At 30.5% G+C, this 21,721-nt stretch overlaps 1 protein-coding gene across 2 annotated transcripts; it reads right to left on the bottom strand.

Moving 5' to 3' along the window:
- Positions 1 to 11,209: 11,209 nt before the first annotated feature.
- LOC120169256 (glycerophosphocholine acyltransferase 1-like) lies at positions 11,210 to 13,891 on the bottom strand. 2 transcript variants are annotated; one of them, XM_039177448.1, is made up of 8 exons: positions 13,711 to 13,891; positions 13,501 to 13,599; positions 13,298 to 13,355; positions 13,087 to 13,187; positions 12,893 to 12,988; positions 12,706 to 12,799; positions 11,739 to 11,976; positions 11,210 to 11,622 (listed from the first exon to the last, which is right to left on the bottom strand). In XM_039177448.1, the coding sequence occupies exons 1-8, from the start codon at positions 13,798 to 13,800 to the stop codon at positions 11,244 to 11,246; spliced, it is 1,155 nt and encodes a 384-aa protein (XP_039033379.1). In that variant the 5' UTR covers positions 13,801 to 13,891; the 3' UTR covers positions 11,210 to 11,243. The 2 variants fall into 2 exon arrangements, with proteins under 2 accessions (XP_039033379.1, XP_039033380.1); XM_039177449.1 differs by having other exon boundaries at positions 13,501 to 13,602; positions 13,714 to 13,891.
- Positions 13,892 to 21,721: the final 7,830 nt, after the last annotated feature.

Here is a 21,721-nt window from a genome sequence, read left to right as displayed (position 1 = left end):
CTTCGAATGGACCCCACCAAATATAGCTTAGTTCATAGTATGGTTCGAACAAACCATAGAGTATACACAATCGTTCATTTGACCTTACAATCCAAATAAAGTTTCAAGCTTTAGCAATGGAGTAAAGGTTGGAGAAGAAAGCACTAGGAGTTCATGGCTGACACTTCCCTCAAACCAACACAAACTACTATAGCGTGAGCTTCTATCGGATACTATGTCACTCCCTCGAGCTTCACCAATGGAGGAACACTAATAAAAAATGGAGGAAGAAAAAAAAGTTGTGCGTTAATGGATGTGGAGAAAAATGAAGAAGATGGTGATAGATTTATTCATTCTCTTTCTCTTTTATGGTGTCATTTTAAATAAAAAAATATCTAAGGGTATTCTTGGGAATTTTACACTCAAAATACCCATCATACCTAAAAATTCATTCCTTGTACATGAAGTTTATCTCTACAAGTGGTAGTGGACCCTATTCAGATAGTTATCAGCAGTATACACGTACTTTGACTGTTGTCCTCTTGTGAAAATGTCTCTTTGCCTTTTTCTACGCTATAAATGCCAAGGCATTGTAGTCTGCTTTAGCAACATGTGATGCCACGACATTCTTATTATCTTACTCTATGCTTCTTGTTTCCTACACATCACTAACCAACCACAACTTTCTCATCATATAACACCTTAACAGAGTAAAAATAACACAACCACCACAAATTCATCTACATGCAACTATATGAATCTAAAATGACCTATATGAACCCTTAGACAAACAATAACTTAAGTGAAAATGCCTTAAAAGTAGCCTTTTTACGGAGTTATCAAATAACATAAATACAAATTAAATACACTCAACTTTGCCTCATTATCGAACCTTCTTCACAATAATCTTCTAAATTCTACATCATTTCCTTTTCTTTAGAGTTACTTGGATAACTAAATTTACCATAGTCTGACATTGTCATATAACATCATAAAATGTTCAAGCTATATATATTAATATCGAACTAACATAATTTAAACTTAAATATAAAATTTGATAAAATGAAATCGATACTTAAATCTATATAAAACTAAATCGTACTTCTATCATAATTTAAAACTTCTCAAAATATTCCTTAAGTTCCCTGAAAATTTAGTTTCACTATCAACTCTTCAACTTCTACTAATTTCATAATCCAACCACTAAATATGAATTCTTTTTAGAATTCATATCAACTTTCCTATTTAATCTATAGTGACCCTTCACCATTATGATCATTTCACACTAATCACATAAAATTTCCAACACCTCAATAACATATTCAAATCAACACTTAAACATTCAAAGGCTTGCAATTTCATACTAAACTTTCTTAGACTTTCCAAATTCAACCACACAACTTGATAAACATGAAATTAAATCTCAACTTAAAAATTAAACCCCAAAATCAGCAATGAATCCTCCAAAAATTACATGCTTACAATAATATCCCACAATTCTCAAAACTTGTATATTAGCCCTTTTTCTAACTCAAGGCTCCAATTTGACTTAAATTGATCTCCAAAGCACATAGAACAATCTAGACCATAGGAAAATTTTCAATATTTTCCCCTATTTTTTCCCCAAATGGTCGAATATCACTATGTATATAAGGCTAGCTTTTCATTCAATTTCAAGCATGAATTCTACTTCATTACTTCAAATTCATGTTATTCTAATCAACATAACATCAAATTGAACCAAAATCCAATCAATCACAAAAACCCTAATTAAGCCAAATGCTTTAAATCATTCAACACTTGATTTTAAACATCATACATGCTTCAAAATTAATCTCCAACATCAAAGACATAATAATCTTTCATTAATTCTTCAAAATTCAAAAACCCTACATAAGCTCTAATTCTCAATCTCAACACACAAGCATCTTCACTATAAAATATTGGTACCAAATGATAAAGAATTTCATGTAGATTAATTCTCTATTTCACAACATAATCCAAAAATTAATCATATAAGCTTAAAAATAAAAAAAAATACTTACCTATAAGTAAGAGTAGTTTCGGCCTAAGGAGAAGAAGTAGCTGAAAATGATGCTTAATCTTGATAATTCTAGTATTTAATATATAATACACTTTGCATAAAATTAATTTAATTGAATTTAAAATTCAATTAATGAAACTTGAAAATTACCCAATGCAATTGCATTATATTTCATTAAAATATTCGTTAGTCAAAGATGAATCAACTTGACTTTGACTTTTCACTTTGGCCATGTAATTTTTGAAAATTGCACTTTAGTCACTAAAATTCCACTGTTCGACTAAATCTGAAACATTACACTATTCTGAGCCAAATAAATTTGATATAAAATATAGAAATAATATTTCCAACCATTTTATAACAACCTTAAAATTTTCATAAAATTCTAGTTCGATCCGATTATTCAATTTTTAATACCGAACTTTATCGCTTTAGAATTTTTAACAAAAATCTCGCATCAAAAATATGATTCCCATGAAAATCATTATTTTAGGCCAAAATGTTCATTTACGGGCTAAACTATATAACTTTTTAAAATTATATTTTAAACCCTAAACTTTTACAAAGTTTATACTTTAACCCTCAAACTTTCAAAACTAACATTTTAGTCACTAGTCAAAATTTGGTTTATTACAATTCCTCCCCTTAAAGAAAATTTATCCTCAAATTTTCTATATGTATCTACATACATGAAGTAAAGAGATAAGGAAATTGACTTTTCATGGATTTTCCTCATTCCCAAGTCGTTTCCTTAACTTTATAATTTAACTAAAGAAATTTCACCAGTGGAATCATCTTATTTCTCAGTTATTTGTCTCCATATACTAAAATATTTATTGTCTTCTCTTCATATAACAAATCTGATTGAATCTCGATTTTCTCTAGTAAATTATTCAATTTATAATTTGGAAGCAGCAATACATGAAACACATTATAAATCTTATCCATTTCCAGAGATAATTTCAACTGGTAAATTATCGGACTATATCTCTTTACAATCTCATATAACTGATAAATCTATGACTTCACTTTATTTTATGCTCAATCTCATAACCTTTTTCTAAAGTAAAACTTCGATAAATACTTTATCATCTCTTTGATATTCGATTTCCTTTCTTCGTTTTCTCGATCCTTTCTAAATATCTTTTATCTTTGTTGGGAAGATCTTTAATCGAATCTGACAATATAGCTCTCAACATCAACTCTACAACAAGTACACCATCATTTTTCCTTGAAAATCAAGTATTTATAGCTTTCAAAGTAGAGAAGATCTTTCAACTAAATGTGTAAACTACCATATTAACCTTCCCAAGATGATAATCAATAATCATATCCATATTTTAGAAGTTCGATTTATCTCCTTTATCTTAGATCCAATTCTTTCTGAATAAGCAAGTACTTCAAACTTTTATGATCTGTTTAAATATAACATCGCTCACCATATAGATAGTGGTGCCATATTTTCAAAGTAAACACCGCAACCATCAACTCTAAATTCTAAGTTGGATAATTTCGTTCATGCATTTTTAGCTGTCTCGAAGTATAAACTATCACTTTACCTTCTTGCATCAAGACACATCTCAAACCATTAAGGAACGTATCATTGCAAATCACATACTCTTTATCTGATTCTGACTATGCTAAAACTGATGTTTCTGTCAAAATTTTCTTTAGTGTGTCGAAGTTTTCTTGTAATTTTTCAATCCAAACAATTGGTACATCATTTCTAAGTAACTTTGTAAACAAAAAAGTAATCATCAAGAAATTCTTCACGAATCCCCGATAACCACCAATTAATCCCAAGAAATTACGAACTTCGAATACATTTTTTGAGGTTTTCCATTGTATTATAACTTGTACTTTCTTGGAATCTACTCAAATTCCCTCTACTGAAATCATGGGGCCAAGGAAAGAAATTTCTGACAACTAGAAATCGTATTTTGACAACTTAACATGTTTTTGATGTTGCAAAGTTTGAAGTACAATTCGAAGATGTGCGTCGTGCTCCTTTTTAATCTTAGAATAAATTAAAATATCATATATGAACATGATCACGAAGTAAATCTATTTACATCTAAAACATTCGATTCATTAAATTTATAAGTACTGCTGGAACATTATTTAGTCCAGATGACATCACAACAAACTCATAATATCTATATTGGGTTCTGAAAGTCAACTTCAAAATATCTTACTCTTTAATCTTTAATTAGTGGCACTCTGATTGAAGATCAATCTTCAAAAATTGTGATGTACCTTTAAGTTGATCGAATAGATCATCGATCCTCGAAAGAGGGTACTGATTTTCTACTGTCACTTTATTAAGCTGACATTAATCTATATATAGCTACATCTATTCAGTTTTCTTTTACCAAAGAGTATCAGTGTATCACATGGAGATATTTTTGGTCTGATAAGCTCTTGTTGTTAGACCTTTAACTCTCTGAATTCTGTCGAAGCTATCCGATATGAGACCATCAAAATTGACATAGTACCCGAAAAATATCAATTTTAAACTTTACTTCTCGATTAGGATGTAATCAAGATAATTCATCAGGGTTACATCTAGAATTTCTCAAACTATCAGAATATCCTCTAATCTAACTTCAATTGTTCAGCTGTCAATTACATTTACCATAATGATCTCAAATTCATTAAATCGTAATTCTATTAAATTTGTCGGGAATATCATTCCTTGAATTTTATCAGGAAATTCCTACTTATATGTGTTACTCTAACATTGACATTAAGACCCAGCGGTTTCATTACAATAAATAAATTCTAAGAAAATACATGTTTAAAACAATCCTTTATTAACACAACTTATTCAAGAATTCTATTCTCAACGGTAAATTACTACTCTATCACTTGAAGTCATTCTTCATATGCTTTCTCATTTCTATAATCTTACTCCAATTACCATAATCGTAAAACCCTTTCAAGTCCTTCGGATCAACAACTACTCTCTTTCAATCTTATTCTAAATCCTTTCGAAGGATAACATAATTTTCATCTGATTCACTAAAATCTTAACTTTCTTTAAACTTTAACAAACAATTTACTTACCTGTAGGCATTCCAAAATCATCGGCAATTTCAATTATCTATGCGTCTTTTTAATTTTTGATTTCTCTTATATACTTTCTAAACTTTCTGATAGTTTCCTATAATCCAACAACCTTATTAAACATTGGGGTATATCTTCCAAAGAATAGAGAAAAATCCCTGACAACCCTAACCTTACTAGGGCGAGATACTAAAGTCTCCCTAAATCCAATTGAATGGGTTCTAATGTCGATTCTATTTATAATATTATCTACATTCTTACTTGGTTCTTAACTTCCAACATCTAATACATACATTTCCATATTACATTAGTAAGGAGTAGCATCACTAATAAAATCATAAAACAATACCGATCAATAATTTTGACATCCTAGTGACATGTACATATTTCTAACATAACATAGGATCGGTTTAAGCCAAGAATCAACTAAACCTACTGATCTAATACCAATAAATGTAACACTCATAGCTCATATATGTATCGATATATGAGCCACATATGTCACATCAACTTGAAAAACATTTACTGAGCATAAAGACTTAAAATCTCATTTCCTTTTTAAACTTCCCCTGTTTCAGTTTAAAAACTTTAATCTTAATCGTATGAAATCATAAAATAAATTTAATAATTGAAAGCAAGTCCAATTTCAATTAGTAACCAGGCAGTTCAAAATTGTTCATAATTATATATATCACTGCCTAAATACTCCTTAATTTAAAAACCATTTAAAACTAGTCAAAATATTCATTTATAAATACAATTATAACTAAAATTAACCAAACATTAAAACGATTCTAAATTTCTATTTCAAACCCTTTTTAATATAAATCTGATAAAATAACCCAAATGATATAACGTACATGTCACTAATAAGTCAAAGTTAGGATATCTTACTGATATTATCGGTATGTTTGATTTCTACAAGATATTGGCAAGCTCCTCACTACACATCCTCTACTATATTCGTACCTACACATGAAAATCATCACGCACTAAGTAAAACTTAGTGAGGCAAAAGTATAGCTAAAACATTAATTCCAAAAAATATAGGCAATTAACTATAATTTAAATAAAATCATTAAAAATTTAAATCGGGCTAGTTAAGTAGTTTCCCTTCTGAAAACATGAAAATCATCATCACATATTTTGTGAAAAATCATGTAAGTTGTAACACCCTTAACTCATATACATATCCACATATGAGTTAAAAATGTCACATCAGGCATACAAAACAAATATTATTCGAAAATCAAAAAAGTTTTGTTTTTTTAAAGTCCACTAATATAAATAAAATAAGGAAAATAACTAGTCAAGTTAATATTCATTTAAACTAAAATAAAATACGATTTAATAAAATATATTTCATATCTAATAATGTTCATTTAATAAACTAGTATATATATAGTTTAAATCAAAAAGTAGTTCGAACATATCGAATAAGAGCCTCAAAATATAAATATATACATGCCAACTAAGAAATATCAAAAATATCAGAAAGATGCCATACTGATTTTAGTTGTCTGAACTGGATCTCAAAATATAGTATGTCTGGCATGACTCCTTATTCCCCTATCGACTTTCCTTTACATACTGTGTGAAACAACCACACACTAAGTTTTTCTACTTAGTGAAGCAACAAATAATTTAAATAAACATTTAACAGATAAAATAGATGATATACACAAAATTATTAAAATAAAATACATATAATTAACAAAATAGATGCTCGTAATAAGAACAATACTTTAAAAATTCAATATGTCAACTATACTGAGCCATTTCAAGTTTATACTTTTCTATTCAGATCAAATTATCACCCATTGTATTTTCATGAGAATGTATGCTACGTGAATCAGATAACAAATGTGCGCGCTATATATAAATTCAATGTCAGTAACATATAGCACTTTTTGTGCTAAACAGAAGTATATGTACTATAGAACACAATCACTATACTAAATCAGAAACATATGTGATAACTCATGATGTCAAAACATCATGACTATTATAATGCACATTTAGTGCCGGAAAGATGTACATGTATGTACCAGATCATATCAGTAATCAGATAACACTCCACCTCATAGCATGCCATTGTACCACTAACCCTCATTCTTATACAATGGGCTTATTAAAAATCATATACTATTTTCATATTAAAATAATTCATCCATATAATCGAATACAAAACAATTCTTATAAAACCATATCAGGGCAGTTCATAACAAAAAATATTCACATGTTAGGAAATAAACTATCGAATAAAATAATTTGGATTATTCAAACCCAAAATCATATAAAAACCATTTAGTAAATCATTATAAAGATATTTCATAAAATATTTCAAATTGTTTTCAATCGAAAACCTTCATTGTTGGATCATCGCAAGCCGTCCTCATATCTAATATTAAATAAGTAAGTTGTACTCACCTGTTGCCTCATTGCACTTTAATTACTATTTGCCTTGCACCCTCGAACTTAATCCTTTTCTTTTGGTTCGATTTGTTTTTGTTTTCGATCACAATCTACACGACAACGATTTCCCGACATAAACAATTTCGAATACAAATTAGTACTTTAACTAATATAATAGATTCGAATCCGAATAAAATTCCAAAAATACCATCAAATCGTATTCTATACAGATTCTATCAATCTATTAAAAGCTAACTTGAACTTCATCAATTTAATCAACAAACTCGCCTAATAACAACAAAGATGTGCTTACCCAACGTAAATTCCTTGTTATGAGCCATATTCTCACTTAAAACTCAACAGCAACAATCTTAGTCAAACAACACTCGAGTACAAAAAGCTCAATCCCACAAACACCAATGCTTCTACCACTAAACATTATCACCAATCTACTCAAATTTACCCAATCGATTCGTTATTATCGTTTGTGATCAATATTAGTATGTTAATAATTGTTTCATCATTGCAATAAGTGGTGCGCCGTAACAGCTTCCCCAATTTCCATGTTTCCTTTGCATTCTTTTCTTCCAATCACAAAAGCTAAAATATACAAATCGAAATAACCATTGCAAACATATGTAATTGAGCAATATAAATAAAAACCCATTACTTTAGCTCAAAGAATCTCAATTGATTCCATCAATCTCACGTCAAAACAACCAAAAATAACATTTCCTTTATGAATTCCATTATGGCCAAATCACTAAACAAGTCCCTCTAGAAATTTTTCATCCACTTTCATGCTTAATCATGCTTCCATAACACTCCTAGAACCAACATCCAACCTTATTTCTTTGAATTCTCATTTCCCCTTCATCCTACAAAATCACAACTTTCACAAATCAACATGAAACAAAGAAATAATTATATCATCTTGTAGATAAAATATTGTAGGTAAATTTCTTATTTCACACTTTAGCCCAAAATCCTAATAAATTGGATCAAAAATGAAAAATAAAAACTTACTCACATTTGGCTATAGAGCCACGGCAGAATGGAGAAGATGAGATGAGACTTCTTGAAATTTCTCACAAAATATCTCTTTAAAAACCTAATTTAAAATGAATTAAAAATTCATTTAAGCCCAAAAGTCAAAATTACCCTTAATGAATTTCTAAAATTACCTCTATGTCACTCCTTCATATCTATTTTAATATTATTAAATATCTGTAAAATTCTCATCTCTCATTTTTTTTCTTTTTGACCCTCCAATTTTTCAAAATTTTATTTTAATCACTAAATTGCACTATCTCACTTTATAGTGCAATTCTCACCAAATTCCACTGATCCAGCTTAAATTTCACTGTTTAAAAATATTCATATAATTTTTCCAACCCAAATATACCTTCCTTGAAATTTTATAAACTTAAGATTCGATCCGGTTATCCGAATAATATATCGAACTTTGTCCTTTAATATGCTTTTATGCAAACTCTAGATCAAAATTCTAAAACCCACTAAAATAATAGTCTTGGGATAAACTACTAATTTACCAATCCAAAATTTAACTTTTAAAAATTTACAATTTTAATCCTTAAACTTTTACAACTCTATACTTTAGTCTTCAAAGTTTAAAAATTTACATTCCAATCACCGATCCAAAATTTGAGATATTACATAAGTCTTCATAAAATATCATAAATAACTTTTATTCTTTTCATTCAAACATATTTTAGAATTTTCTTTTCAATCTATTTTCCTTTCTTTCATATATTGGCATAACTTTCACATTTACTGTTGTAGGCCAATGTATATGTAAGAGAATACAAGATACGTGAGTATAAGGTGCGCACTAGGCACAACACAGTGTCGAATCATAACTAAAAATGAGATATGATGCACTTTAGTGCAATCATAACCTGTGCATCAACGATGTTGATAATAGGGTACACGAATGTACCATAGCTAAACTGAAATTGAGATATGATGCACTTTAGTGCAATCATAACCTGAAAAGTACTCAACTTAATGGCATGTCAAATGTGCCTACGACTCTCAATGCAACATATAACTGGCTTATATTTATCATCATAATATCATTTATTAATCTACGTCTGATAACTGTAAAACATCTGATAACTTAAAAACGCCTGATAACTGTAAAATGTCTGATAACTGTAAACATTTAGAATTCATCATCATAAATATCGTACTTGATCAAGTCATACCCAAAACCATTCATAAAACTTGATGAAAAATATTATGAAAATATTCCATCATAAGAACTTATAAATCGTACTGGAAAAATAAAATGAGGTTGACTTATCGCAATTCGCCCTCGATCAAAATAATCAAATAAATAAATAATTTGCACTCACTTTAACGCTTTACTTATAAATCAAAATATAAGCCTCACTAAGATTTAGGTTTAATCATTTACTTTAAATTGCTTTAACCACACAATTTATCAAAATTTCATATTCTAGCAATTTGTACTACCTTCAAAGAAATATTATTTTGTATTAATATACATACTGAAAATTTTTATGTTTGCACCACTGAAAAATAGACTCGAATTCAAATCTAACCATATAAGGAAATCTATCTAGTTCCACTTGTACAATTTATAGCAAATTTTCAAAGTTGACTAACAAAAGTTGTTTTGGACAGAATCTGCTGCTCTGTTTTCTAACCTATCATTGATTCAAAATTCATATTTTTTTATACTCCTCCGAATCAATTGTCATTTATTTTAAACAAACTAAACTGATATATGAATCTAATGGTATAATATTCATCCTTCAATCATTTTTTATAAAATTTATGGTGATTTTCTAAACTTACAATTCATAATATAATTTATAGACATATTTTACCAACTTCATCATTAACTTATTTACTAATTTATTAGTTTATAAAAATTAATTCTTAAATCCAATGATTCATATTATTTTTTATCATTTTAAAATGTGAAAATAATATTTCTAAGATTGATTTAATATCCTTCAAATTTTCTTAAAGTTCTATCCGATCCGATTTATCAAATTTTTATTGTACTTTAACATTTTCTAGCTTTTAATACAAATTTCGGATCAAGAATATGTTTTCCATAAAACCCACTTTCAAAAGTAAACTATCCATTTATGAAATAAATTTTTTTTTATAAAAAAAACCACTTAGGTCCTTGAACTTTTTCAAATTTTATATTTTTGCCACTAAACTTTCAAAATTTATATTTTGATCACTAACCAAAAATTTTGGGGTGTTACAAATACTCTCAACCATTTAACAATAAAAACTCATTCATCCTACTACAATACTTAGTGTTCGAACTCTTGATCTCTAAGAACAACAACATTCCTTTAACCACTGAGTTTAGATCTTATTAGATCTAGCTTGTATATATGACTTGTCAATGTCTTCTATTTATAATTGTTGTAAGATGATTGTAAAATAACACATAATTAAGATGGACTATCAATTAGTATAATATTGAATAATTTTACGGTAAGATTTGGACACTAGATATCTTGTGGTCCATTACTTGATTTTTGACAGAAAAAGGAACAAAAATAGTCTTCCTTTCACATTCTCTGTTCATTTTCTTTAAAATTATTACAGATTCACAATTAGAAAACTACGAGTTAGGACTGCCTAATAAAACAACTCGTCTATGAACTGCAACACACTATCCATGTCTTTCTGACGATGGTTTTTACATCCAACTATTCATGCACAGCTATTCGGACTGGTGATGGTGTATCTCAGAAGATCCGTTCTCTTTCATCTCGTTTACGGTTGAAACAGAGTGTTGATCTTGTTGGTTTTGTGATGCTTGCAACCGCTTCTCGGATCTCTTTTTCTCCTTAACAATCACTTGTCTCGGCATCACTTCTAACAGAAAGCTTCCTCCATTCCATACAGATGCAGAAACCTTGAGTATTTGGAAAATCGCATGGAATTCATATGAAAGAAAGATCGGGACTGTGAGTGCCATGGTTGCGAATGTAAAAACAGCTTGCAGTAAAATGTACATGAACAAACGGTTTTGATCGCCAAGCAAACCACTTAAACGCCACCATATGCTGTTTGCTTTCTGAGCTTTTTTAGAAAGTTCCCTATAAAATGAAGAAATCATCTGGATGAAGATATATTCCAAAGCCGAGCAACTTAAACATATATAAAAATATTTAGGGGACTGATGATATGTATCAGGGTAATATAGAGAGCAAACCTGTAAGAAGTCATGACTTCGGGATCTCTTAGCAGCCTCTGGCGACGTAGCACGTTGACAATGAGGAAATAAGGAACTTGCCAAAGGGTATAAGCAGCTAAGGGAACCACGAACAACCAAGTCCATAGGTAAGATTTGTCTTCTACATATGGCCATGAAAATCTGTGAGATGTACCTTCAGGATGCATGGCTTCAAAGGTTGCAGGATTCCACCATCGAATCGTGAAAAACACAATTCCTGAAAGCAGAACATCACCACATTAGTCGTCGAGAACATTCACACAATATTAGAAAGAAATATAAACTACCCTGTCTTTCTAGCGAACCTTAACCACCAACTTGAAATGGTGTTCTTGAGCAACACCTACCTGCCATACACCGAATTCCCCGAATATACTATTCACACAGTCGCATGTCCACCTAAGTTACAGTGTGTCAACAACTTTCACAGCTTGAGAGGGATTTCCGGACAACCAGCAAGGAATAATGAGACAGTTGGGTCTATAGTTTCACATTCTACATGAAACTAAGCCCGTGGAATGTCTTTCAACCATTATACATAAGAAAAATACGAATTAATAAAAGTTGCTAAGTCCTTCACTACTCGTTAAACAACTTACTACCAAAATTTTACTGGCAGGGCATGTCCTACTAATCGAAAAATTCAGGTTACTAGACATCTCAGCTTTCTTAAACCTCTTTTGAAGGTTGCAGGCTGCAGGTTGATGCAATAGATGCAATCCCCCGTATTTAGAATCAGAAGATCAACTTTATACATAAAAATAGGAGAATTTCATTGAGATTAGAAATAAACCCTATTCGAAGGAAATTCTAAGTTATGTTTTTATGAGCAATTTATAGTGCAATAAACTATTGCTATCGGTATCTTCAATATATGATGTTGAAGGTAAGCATTCAGAAATTGCTATGTAAAGAGAACAATTGAAAATAAGGATTGCAAACATACCCGGTAAAAGATGTATAAGGACACTAATAATTTTGTCCACAGAACTAAAAACCAAGCTACAACGCCAAACAATAAGCGCCCAAGCAAGCGGACCCTAATGTAGCAAACAGAGAGATTAAACAAGTTGAACTCGATTCATTCACCAATGGAGATATATGCAGGAAATCAAGTGCCCCCAATTTTTGACCTCAGCAAATGAGAAACAAATCATAAAAAGCTTTTCGTTCTTTGGATAAAGAAGAAGGTCGACCAAGAAGATTGTGTTGGCGTAATAGCAAAAATCCTAGCATACACAGAAATGTATCATTCTTGATGCAATCTTTCAAAAAAAAAAAAAAAAAACTCCAAAACAAGTCCGAATTGAGCAGAGTTGTGACTCACCAGAAGATAATAATGCCATTTCTTAAAGCGGTAGTATATCCATCGAAGAGGAACAAAGGTGACATAGAACACACAATATACATATGGAATATCTTGCGGTCCTGAATCAGAATTCCAAATTAAAAAATACAGAGAGAAAAAATCACTAATGGATTCAAGAGCCAACATTTTAAGTGACCAATTTCATGAATTCAAGGCTGAGTTAACTCACTTGCTCCCAAAAGAAAGCAAAACCCTCCAAACCCGAGAACCCCCAAGAGATGTATCACCTAAAACATCAAAATCCCATTAAAGAAAAACAAATAAAAAATCGAAAATTATAGCTTCAGATCCATATGATAAACATAAAACCCAGGAATTAAGTACATAGAACAAACATTAAAGCAAAGGGAAAAGAAACTTTGAAATAGATACCTTGGTGATAAAGCGTTCGTCTTCTTCAGCTTGTTTCGACAGCATCTCCTTCGTTTGAACCGCTTGTTTACAGAACATCTCCCTTGTTTTCGCCACTTTCTGCACCGAAAAAATCAACCCCAAATCATAAAATTACAAAAAAAGAAGAAGATAATAAAACACGGAATTCAAAATGGCTCAGAGAAACAACTGGGTTGCCAAAAATTATACATCGGCTCGATCTTTGAACCTCCGGTGCACCTTCCCAGATGAATCCCCATTTGAGCTCAAGTCCTCCATGAATTCATCGCTGCTCGACATTTCTCTTCACTTTTGGTCACTGTAATAGAAATCAAATCGAAGAAACGATGAAGAAAGACAGAGAGGGGAAAGGTGGTGAGTTGCCGCTTGAATATATAAGATTTTGCTAAACACTAACAGTGCTCTAATTCTCAATATAACTAATTTCGTAATTAAGATACTAAAACCATTTGATAACTCGATTTTATTATTGAAAAAAATTAATAAATATTATTAATTTCTTAATTAAGATACTAAAACCATTTGATCACTCGATCTTATTATTGAAAAAAATTAATAAATATTAATAATTTCGTAATTAAGATACTAAAACCATTTGATCACTCAATCTTATTATTGAAAAAAAAATAATAAATATTATTAATTTCTTAATTAAGATACTAAAACCATTTGATCACTCGATGTTATTATTGAAAAAAATTAATAGATATTACTAATTTCTTAATTAAGATACTAAAACCATTTGATCACTCGATCTTATTATTGAAAAAATTTAATAAATATTACTAATTTCTTAATTAAAATACTAGAACCATTTGATAACTTGATCTTATTATTAAAAAATTAATAAATATTACTAAATTTTTAATTAAGATACTAAAACCATTTGATCACTCGATCTTATTATTGAAAAAATTAATAAATATTACTAATTTCTTAATTAAGATACTAAAACCATTTGATCACTCAATCTTATTATTGAAAAAATTAATAAATGTTACTAATTTCTTAATTCATTGTTTATATCTTGTATATTAAGTCAAAAGTTTAATTCATGGATACCTTACGGTCCTTATCTACTCTAGTAAATACTTAATTAATTTTCGGATTTCATTTTAAATTTCGGAAGAATCCTAATTACGTGGGAAAGTAATTTGCTCAATGGTGACGTGGAGCTGTTTCCGTTTAGGGCGTGTACGGGTACAGGTGGCATGAAACCATTGGATGAATGGCAAAATATGGAGCCACCTGTCAATTGAGAGAAAGTTCTACGAAGATGAACTCTTAAGCTGTCGGTTTCTGGTTTCGTCTTTATCTTTCCAAATAGTAAGTGGCTTCTAGAGATTTATGATTTGATGACCAGAACGTAACATAGAGATTTAAGATTTCCTTTTTTATATTATAATAGGTAAAGCACAAATGAACCCTAACTAAAAGGTATTATTCTATTAAAATTTTTAATTATTAAAAATTATAAAGTAATCCTATAATTATAATATATTATTTTATTGTATCATTTGATTATTAAAAATTATAAAATGATTATATGATTATTTGTTTTGTTTCAAATTTGTTCTTTTTCGTTAAGAAATTGATGACAGTCTGAGCTGGATGTTAACCTGTTAACTATGATATGATAAAATATGTTATTAAAATCTCAAACGACTATCATATCTCAATTAACATTGTTAAAATCAATTTGTCATCTTTATCCCTGAATTTGAATAACAATCGGTCAATTTGTCAAGTGGTTGACATGTACAATCACACACATAAACACACCTACTGTGTTAATCAGATCATTTGTATGTAACAATAGTTAGTTTTCGAGTTTTAAAAAACACTTTGAACCTTTTAATAGTGTTTCCGATGACGTTCAACATTTGCTTGTTGTCAAAAAAAATAACAAGTTAAATACATGATCGGTAGAAGGATTAAAGAAACTTACATGCATTACAAGCAAATCAGAGTAGAGAATTATTAGTACGTTCATCTAACATATGTTATGGTTATGTATTAAGTCAAAACTCAAAACTTGGAAATCGAAATATGAAATATGATTTTTCGTTTTCCTCCTCGGTGTGTTAAAATGATTTGTTAATCGAGGTTAGAAGGCTGAATAATAAGATTATAGAAATTGTGGACTATCAAATAACTTGTTTTATTGATAGTCAATCAATTTTATTTTCTTCCAAACAAACTATGATATCTATAAGATGATCTCCCCAAATGCGACCATGGCCAAGCCGTCTGGATTCATCTCGGGCAAGCATAGTTGCTTCAATTGCTTTCTCTGTGAAGCCCTCGAACTTGGCCTCTTTAGCTACATATCCGCTACCACTCGCCTGCCGGGAAGAGATCGTTATCGGCGGCGAACGGAAATATTGGCCAAATCTCATTATCCAAACAAATTGAATCACTCCTGATCCTTAAGACTGGTGTTTGATAACCGAATCCCATTTTCACAGACCTCGGATTTTCAATTTCTTTGAAAGGATAACGATCAGTAAGTAGAGTCGGCTGAGCAAAAAACCCTAGCGATCATCACTCACAATTTACACAGTAAACTACTGTAAAACCTACAAGGTGATAGCTTATTGAAATGAACACGAGGTTATTTGGGTTTAAGTAGTGTGGTCTGCACGAATATATGTAGATTTAAATATAGGTATTTTCAAAAAATTATAGGGTAAAATACACAAATGGTTTCTCATTGCAGATTTGCTTTATTAAATCTCTCTTCTATTAAAAGTTATAAAATAATTATTCGATTATAGAGTTTTATTGAGTCTCCTAACTATTAAAAGTTATAAAATGATCATTCAACTATTTATTATGTTCCAAACTCATCATTTTCCATTAAAAAATTATCTATTATCTAATATGGACGTTAACATGATGACTGAGATATGACAGTCGTTTGAGATTATGGGATTAGATTTTATCGTATCACAGTCAGCACCTTAATATTCAGCTCAGAATATTGTCAAAATTTCAACAGAAAATGATGAGTTTGTAATATAATGAATAGTCTGATGATTATTTTATAACTTTTAATATTCAATGGACCTAACAAAATAACATTTTATAATCGATGACTATTTTGTAATTTTTAATAGTTATAGATTTAATAAAATAGTATCCTATAATCGAATAACGTTTTTATATTTTACCAAATAAGGTGCAATCAACACTGACACTAGGCATATCATCCCCACACTATTTTTTGTGTTTATATGTATATTATAAATAAGGTGAGAAGAAAATAGGGGGAGAAGAGGGGAGTAGCAAAGACAAGAGATGGAGTCTTCAAGGCATGACTGCCTTTGTTACCGGTGGATCCAAAGGGATTGGGTAAATTTCTCTTCCTCTCCTCGTTTTTTATTCATTACATGTATTTGGAATACACATATCTTATATGTGTTTGTGGAATTTCTATGTTTTTATGTCCATGTGAAACACAACTATTCCAATGAGAGCAGAAATGTGATTGTGGAGGAATTAGCAGGACTAGGAGCGAGCGTCCACGTAACACCCTAAATCAATACGACACACAGTCAACCGTTTAAAATGTTACACGGAACCACCAAAGTGGCTACCCAGCTTTTTTCATATTTCTCTTACTTTAAAATGACCATTTTAATAACCATTTTCACAAAAAAAAATAAACCATAAAATACAAATTAAACTTTGTACTGTGGCTTTCAAAATAGATATTTAGATTCAAAATAATACAGATCAACTTTTAATAAAATTTACGACTCAACTTTACAACCGGGTTTATAAATATACATACCCTTCAAAACTTGAGATGTACTCTTTTATGCTCTTGGTCTGGACCTCAATCACTAAGAATGCTCCTCAACTGCTCCACCTAATCTGCGTAAGTAAACAAATTCCAAATGCTGAGCTAACTAGCTCAGTGTCATGCTAATAAGTTTATTGCTTTAGTGAGTATACTTGTATACTCACTCTCTACTCTATGGTAAACATCATGGTGCGACTGAGGGTTCTGCATCTCGGAGCTCCACACAACCCTCTAGTCTACCGAGGATGATGCCCGAAATCTTTGCATCGTTCAACACCCTCGACTAACCCACTCCTTGTGATTGTCGGGCCTTGGCCATAGTTAGACAGCCTAAAGTTCCTTGCGTACTCCCTAAGGATATCCAGACTGATTCTATACTTTCGACACCCTTAACTTTACTAAAGGAACTCGGGTGTCATGATCGTTTCTCGAGCATTCAAACAAGGCTAGTCTTATGCTACCATATTTTATCTCGTTTCTACGTTTGATTAAACATTATTATTATTCCCACTTGTAGTCTTATTTGAGAGTAATTAGAGCATTTTGGGAAAACCTCATCTCATCTTAATACCATTGAAAATTAAAGCCCTCAAAACATTCTGCTAGTAGTGATACCAAGCATCTTGGTATCGGTACTGACTATAGAGTATTGATACTCCTCTTGGGGTATCGATACTCAAGGAAAACTTTATTAAGAACTGAGGGGTAGTATCGATAGTCTCATACCAGTATCGATACTCCCATGTTATAACATCGATACTGAGGAGGGTATCGATACCAAAATAGCATTCTGGAATTTTATTTTTGATGTCGATATCGATACCATCCCATGAGTATCGATACCAACTCTGTAGTATCGATACTTTTTCCATGAGTATCAATAATCCCTCTAAACGTAGGCAAAATTTCACACTGCTAAAGAATAATATCGATACTGACACAAACAAAACTGATACCCCTACTTGAGAATGCCCTATTTAGACTCAAAAAACCCACTCAAACTCCCAAATTTTACTACCTTGAGGTTCCCCACTTGTTGTTTACATCTTATATGAATCATAGGGGTCATAAATAAGGATTTATACATGCTAAATAACTTTAATAAGATTTTACCATGCTGTCGTAACAGCTTTTTTTGACGAACGAATATGGTTTCGATGAAAACATCAAATTTATAACTTATTTGGAAAAATTGAATTTTTGTGTTTATTTTGACAAAATTGATTTGGAGTCACCATCGACCTTTGGGTTAGGTAGGTCAAATATCTAAAAACATCTTTTAAAAAAATTAGGAAAAAATCATTTAAAAGACAAAAGATGGTACATGTTTACCAAAAATTTATTTTTAAGAATTCGAGAGTCGATTATGCGTGGGGAAGGATAATCACCCCCAGAGCACCCAAAATTGGTACCTAGTCACTTATACATTGTCATAAATGGTGGACAACGTAAATTTGAATCAATATTTAAAGTGTGATTCTTTTATTGAACATTGAATAATTTGTTTTGAATTAATTATTAGGGAATATTCCTTAATTTGAGAAGAAATCATTGGATTTGCACATCCTCCAATGGGAAGGCTATCCCATTTATTTCTCCTTTATACGAGAAATGTCCCCTCCCCAACATTATCAAAAAGTACAAATCAAATATAAATTGACTATCAGTAATTGCATAAAGTAAATTACTGTTTAAAGAAACAAACATTGCTTCATTTGAATTAAAATAAAAATGAATTAATCATTATTTATAAAAATAAAATTGATTTATTACAAGTTCGTTTTTTGTTCGAATATCGTATTGAATCGCGATGCTTCGATCAAGCAGTGCTTTTCACGCCCATTCTACAATAGAGTGTTATTGAAAGCATAAGAGCATAAAATGTAATAAAATGTCGATATCGAGTATTTAGGGCATTCTATAAATTTTAATTGATGTTTACAACAATATTGAAATGTATATATATATATATATATATATATATATATATATACACACACTATATACGACATATTTGCATGTGATAATAAAACAATAAATAAAGCATCAAGATAAAGTATCTAGAGACTAAAAGCAAGAACACAACCAAGTTTCGTGGATCTAAAGGTGATTTTCCCTCGAATAGATGACTAAAACAAAAAAAGTGCTAAAAAACGATGATTGACACGTGATTATACCTTAATTTAATGAATATGACTCGAAAGGCTGCCTAAAGTATGTGGACCTTTGGGTAATTATCCCATAACTAAGTGACTTAAACGCAAAAACATGCTAAAGGTCTAAGAACCTTAGCGTGATTTACTGTTGAACCATGTTTTTATACAATTTAAGGCAAAATGTTTTTGGACTTGAATTGAATTTATTCTAAGTATTCAATGTTTTCAAAAATAATTCAAACTCCATTAAAAGTGAATTTGAGCACAAAACTGATTTTCAACGTATGTAGTAGCAATACTGTTCTTACAGTATCGATAATATATGAACAGTACTGATATTGTTCATATGGTATCGATACCCTAGGTAAGATAAGTATCGATACTCTCTAGGTAGTACCGATATTACCAGCATTGCTTAAATTCCAGAATGCAAAAATGGTATCTATACCCAAAGGGGTACCGATATTACTTTACATAGTATTATTAATACCATAGGCTTAGTAGCGATAATGTCAGGCCCAACGGCCAGTAACAGCTAGTTTATTTAAAAATAACTAAGGTAGTATCGATACTCCCTATAGGAGTATCTATACCCTCTATACTAGACAGTTTATTTTTGTAGAGAAAACATCCCCAAATGGCTAGAAATCATCCCTAACGGCTAGAAACAGCCACAAACATATTCCAACATATAAATACAAGTTCAAGATACTTGAAGAAGGGTTAGAAAACCTATCCAAGCAATCAAACACAAGAGAAATATTTTTCACTCTTTATTTTCTTTCTCTTGTAAATATTGTGTTTTGTGAGCTTTAATTTGTAAACACCCTACCTTGAAGAGGTTTAATTATTTACTTATTTTTATCATTTGTAAAGGGGTTTTGGTTCTAGCTAAGCATGTTAAAAGCTATGGAGTTGTAAATGTTATCTATTTGTCCTTGAAAAAGAAAGAATAAATTATTGGATTTGTTGCAAAATCATTAGTGAGGAACTAAGGTAATTGATGTAGACTTAGTTGAGAAGTCGAACCACTATAAATCGATGTGCAAAATTGTCTATCTTTTCTTTCTCCTTACTCCCTAAACAATATTTGTCAATTCACTCATCTTGTATATTTTTCGATTGTTTAAATTGAGCTTCATAAATCCTAACAATTGGTATGAGAGCTTAATTCATTATAAGGTTTAACAACCTTGAGACGATCCTAGAAGAAGCTCTATCTATTTTTTAACCAACTGAGAAGATGACTTCCACCTCCGACTCATTATACATGGAAGACTCTCAACCGATCAACAAGCCTCTACATTTCAATGGAGCAAACTACGATCATTAGAAGAAAGTTATTTATCCAATCCAATGATCTTGATGCATGGGAGATGATTGAGAACGTATACACTTCTCTAACGAAGAAGACGAAGATGTGGAGTGACCAAGAACAAAAGAAAGCTCAACAAAATGCCAAGGCCATACACAAGGTGTTTTGTGCATTTGGTCCTGATATCTATGAAGGAGTTTCTTCTTGTTCGAATTCCAAGGAGCTTTGGAATAAGCTCGAGGAAATCTATGAAGACAATAAAGAAGAACCAACAAAGGTAGTGTCTCTAATGGCTCATAAAGAGCCCAATGTATCTTCTAACTCAAATGAAATAAATTCACATTCTTTTGATGAGTTACAAGATGCTTATAATGAGTTGTATTTGGAATTTGAGACCAGAAATTCCAAATATAAGAAATTAATTTCAAAATATAAAGTTGAAAATGATTTGGTTTTGAAAGCAAAAGTTGATTTTGAAAAACAAAATGAATCTTTGCAAAATGATTTAGAGCTTTCAAAAGTCAAAATCAATGATTTAGAAAAAGAAAATTTTGATTAGAAAGTTAAGCTTGATAGCTTAACAAAAGAAAAAAATTAATTTCTAAAAATAATTCATTATGTTTAAAAATGGCAAAATGCTTACATTGTCATTTTCATGGTCATATGGAACATGTTTGTCCTATAAAGAAAATAAAATATTTTAAAATTAGACAAATATGGGTTCTCAAGGGAACAAGGGGCATTGAAACTAATGTTCAAGGATCCAAAGTAATTTGGATACCAAAATCTACTTAAATGTCTCTTGTAGGTGTGTGGAAGCAATGATGATGAAAGTTAAGAAATTTAGATTCTCTAGCCACACTTAAAAAGGAATGGGTAACCTCTAAGCTGAATATTTTTCATCTCATGTAAGTTGAAAAT

This window comes from Hibiscus syriacus, unplaced genomic scaffold (genome assembly GCF_006381635.1).
Source record: "Hibiscus syriacus cultivar Baekdansim isolate YM2019G1 unplaced genomic scaffold, ASM638163v2 tig00111758_pilon, whole genome shotgun sequence".
Classification (NCBI taxonomy): Eukaryota; Viridiplantae; Streptophyta; class Magnoliopsida; order Malvales; family Malvaceae; genus Hibiscus; species Hibiscus syriacus.
This window is presented reverse-complemented; position numbering and strand designations above follow the sequence as displayed.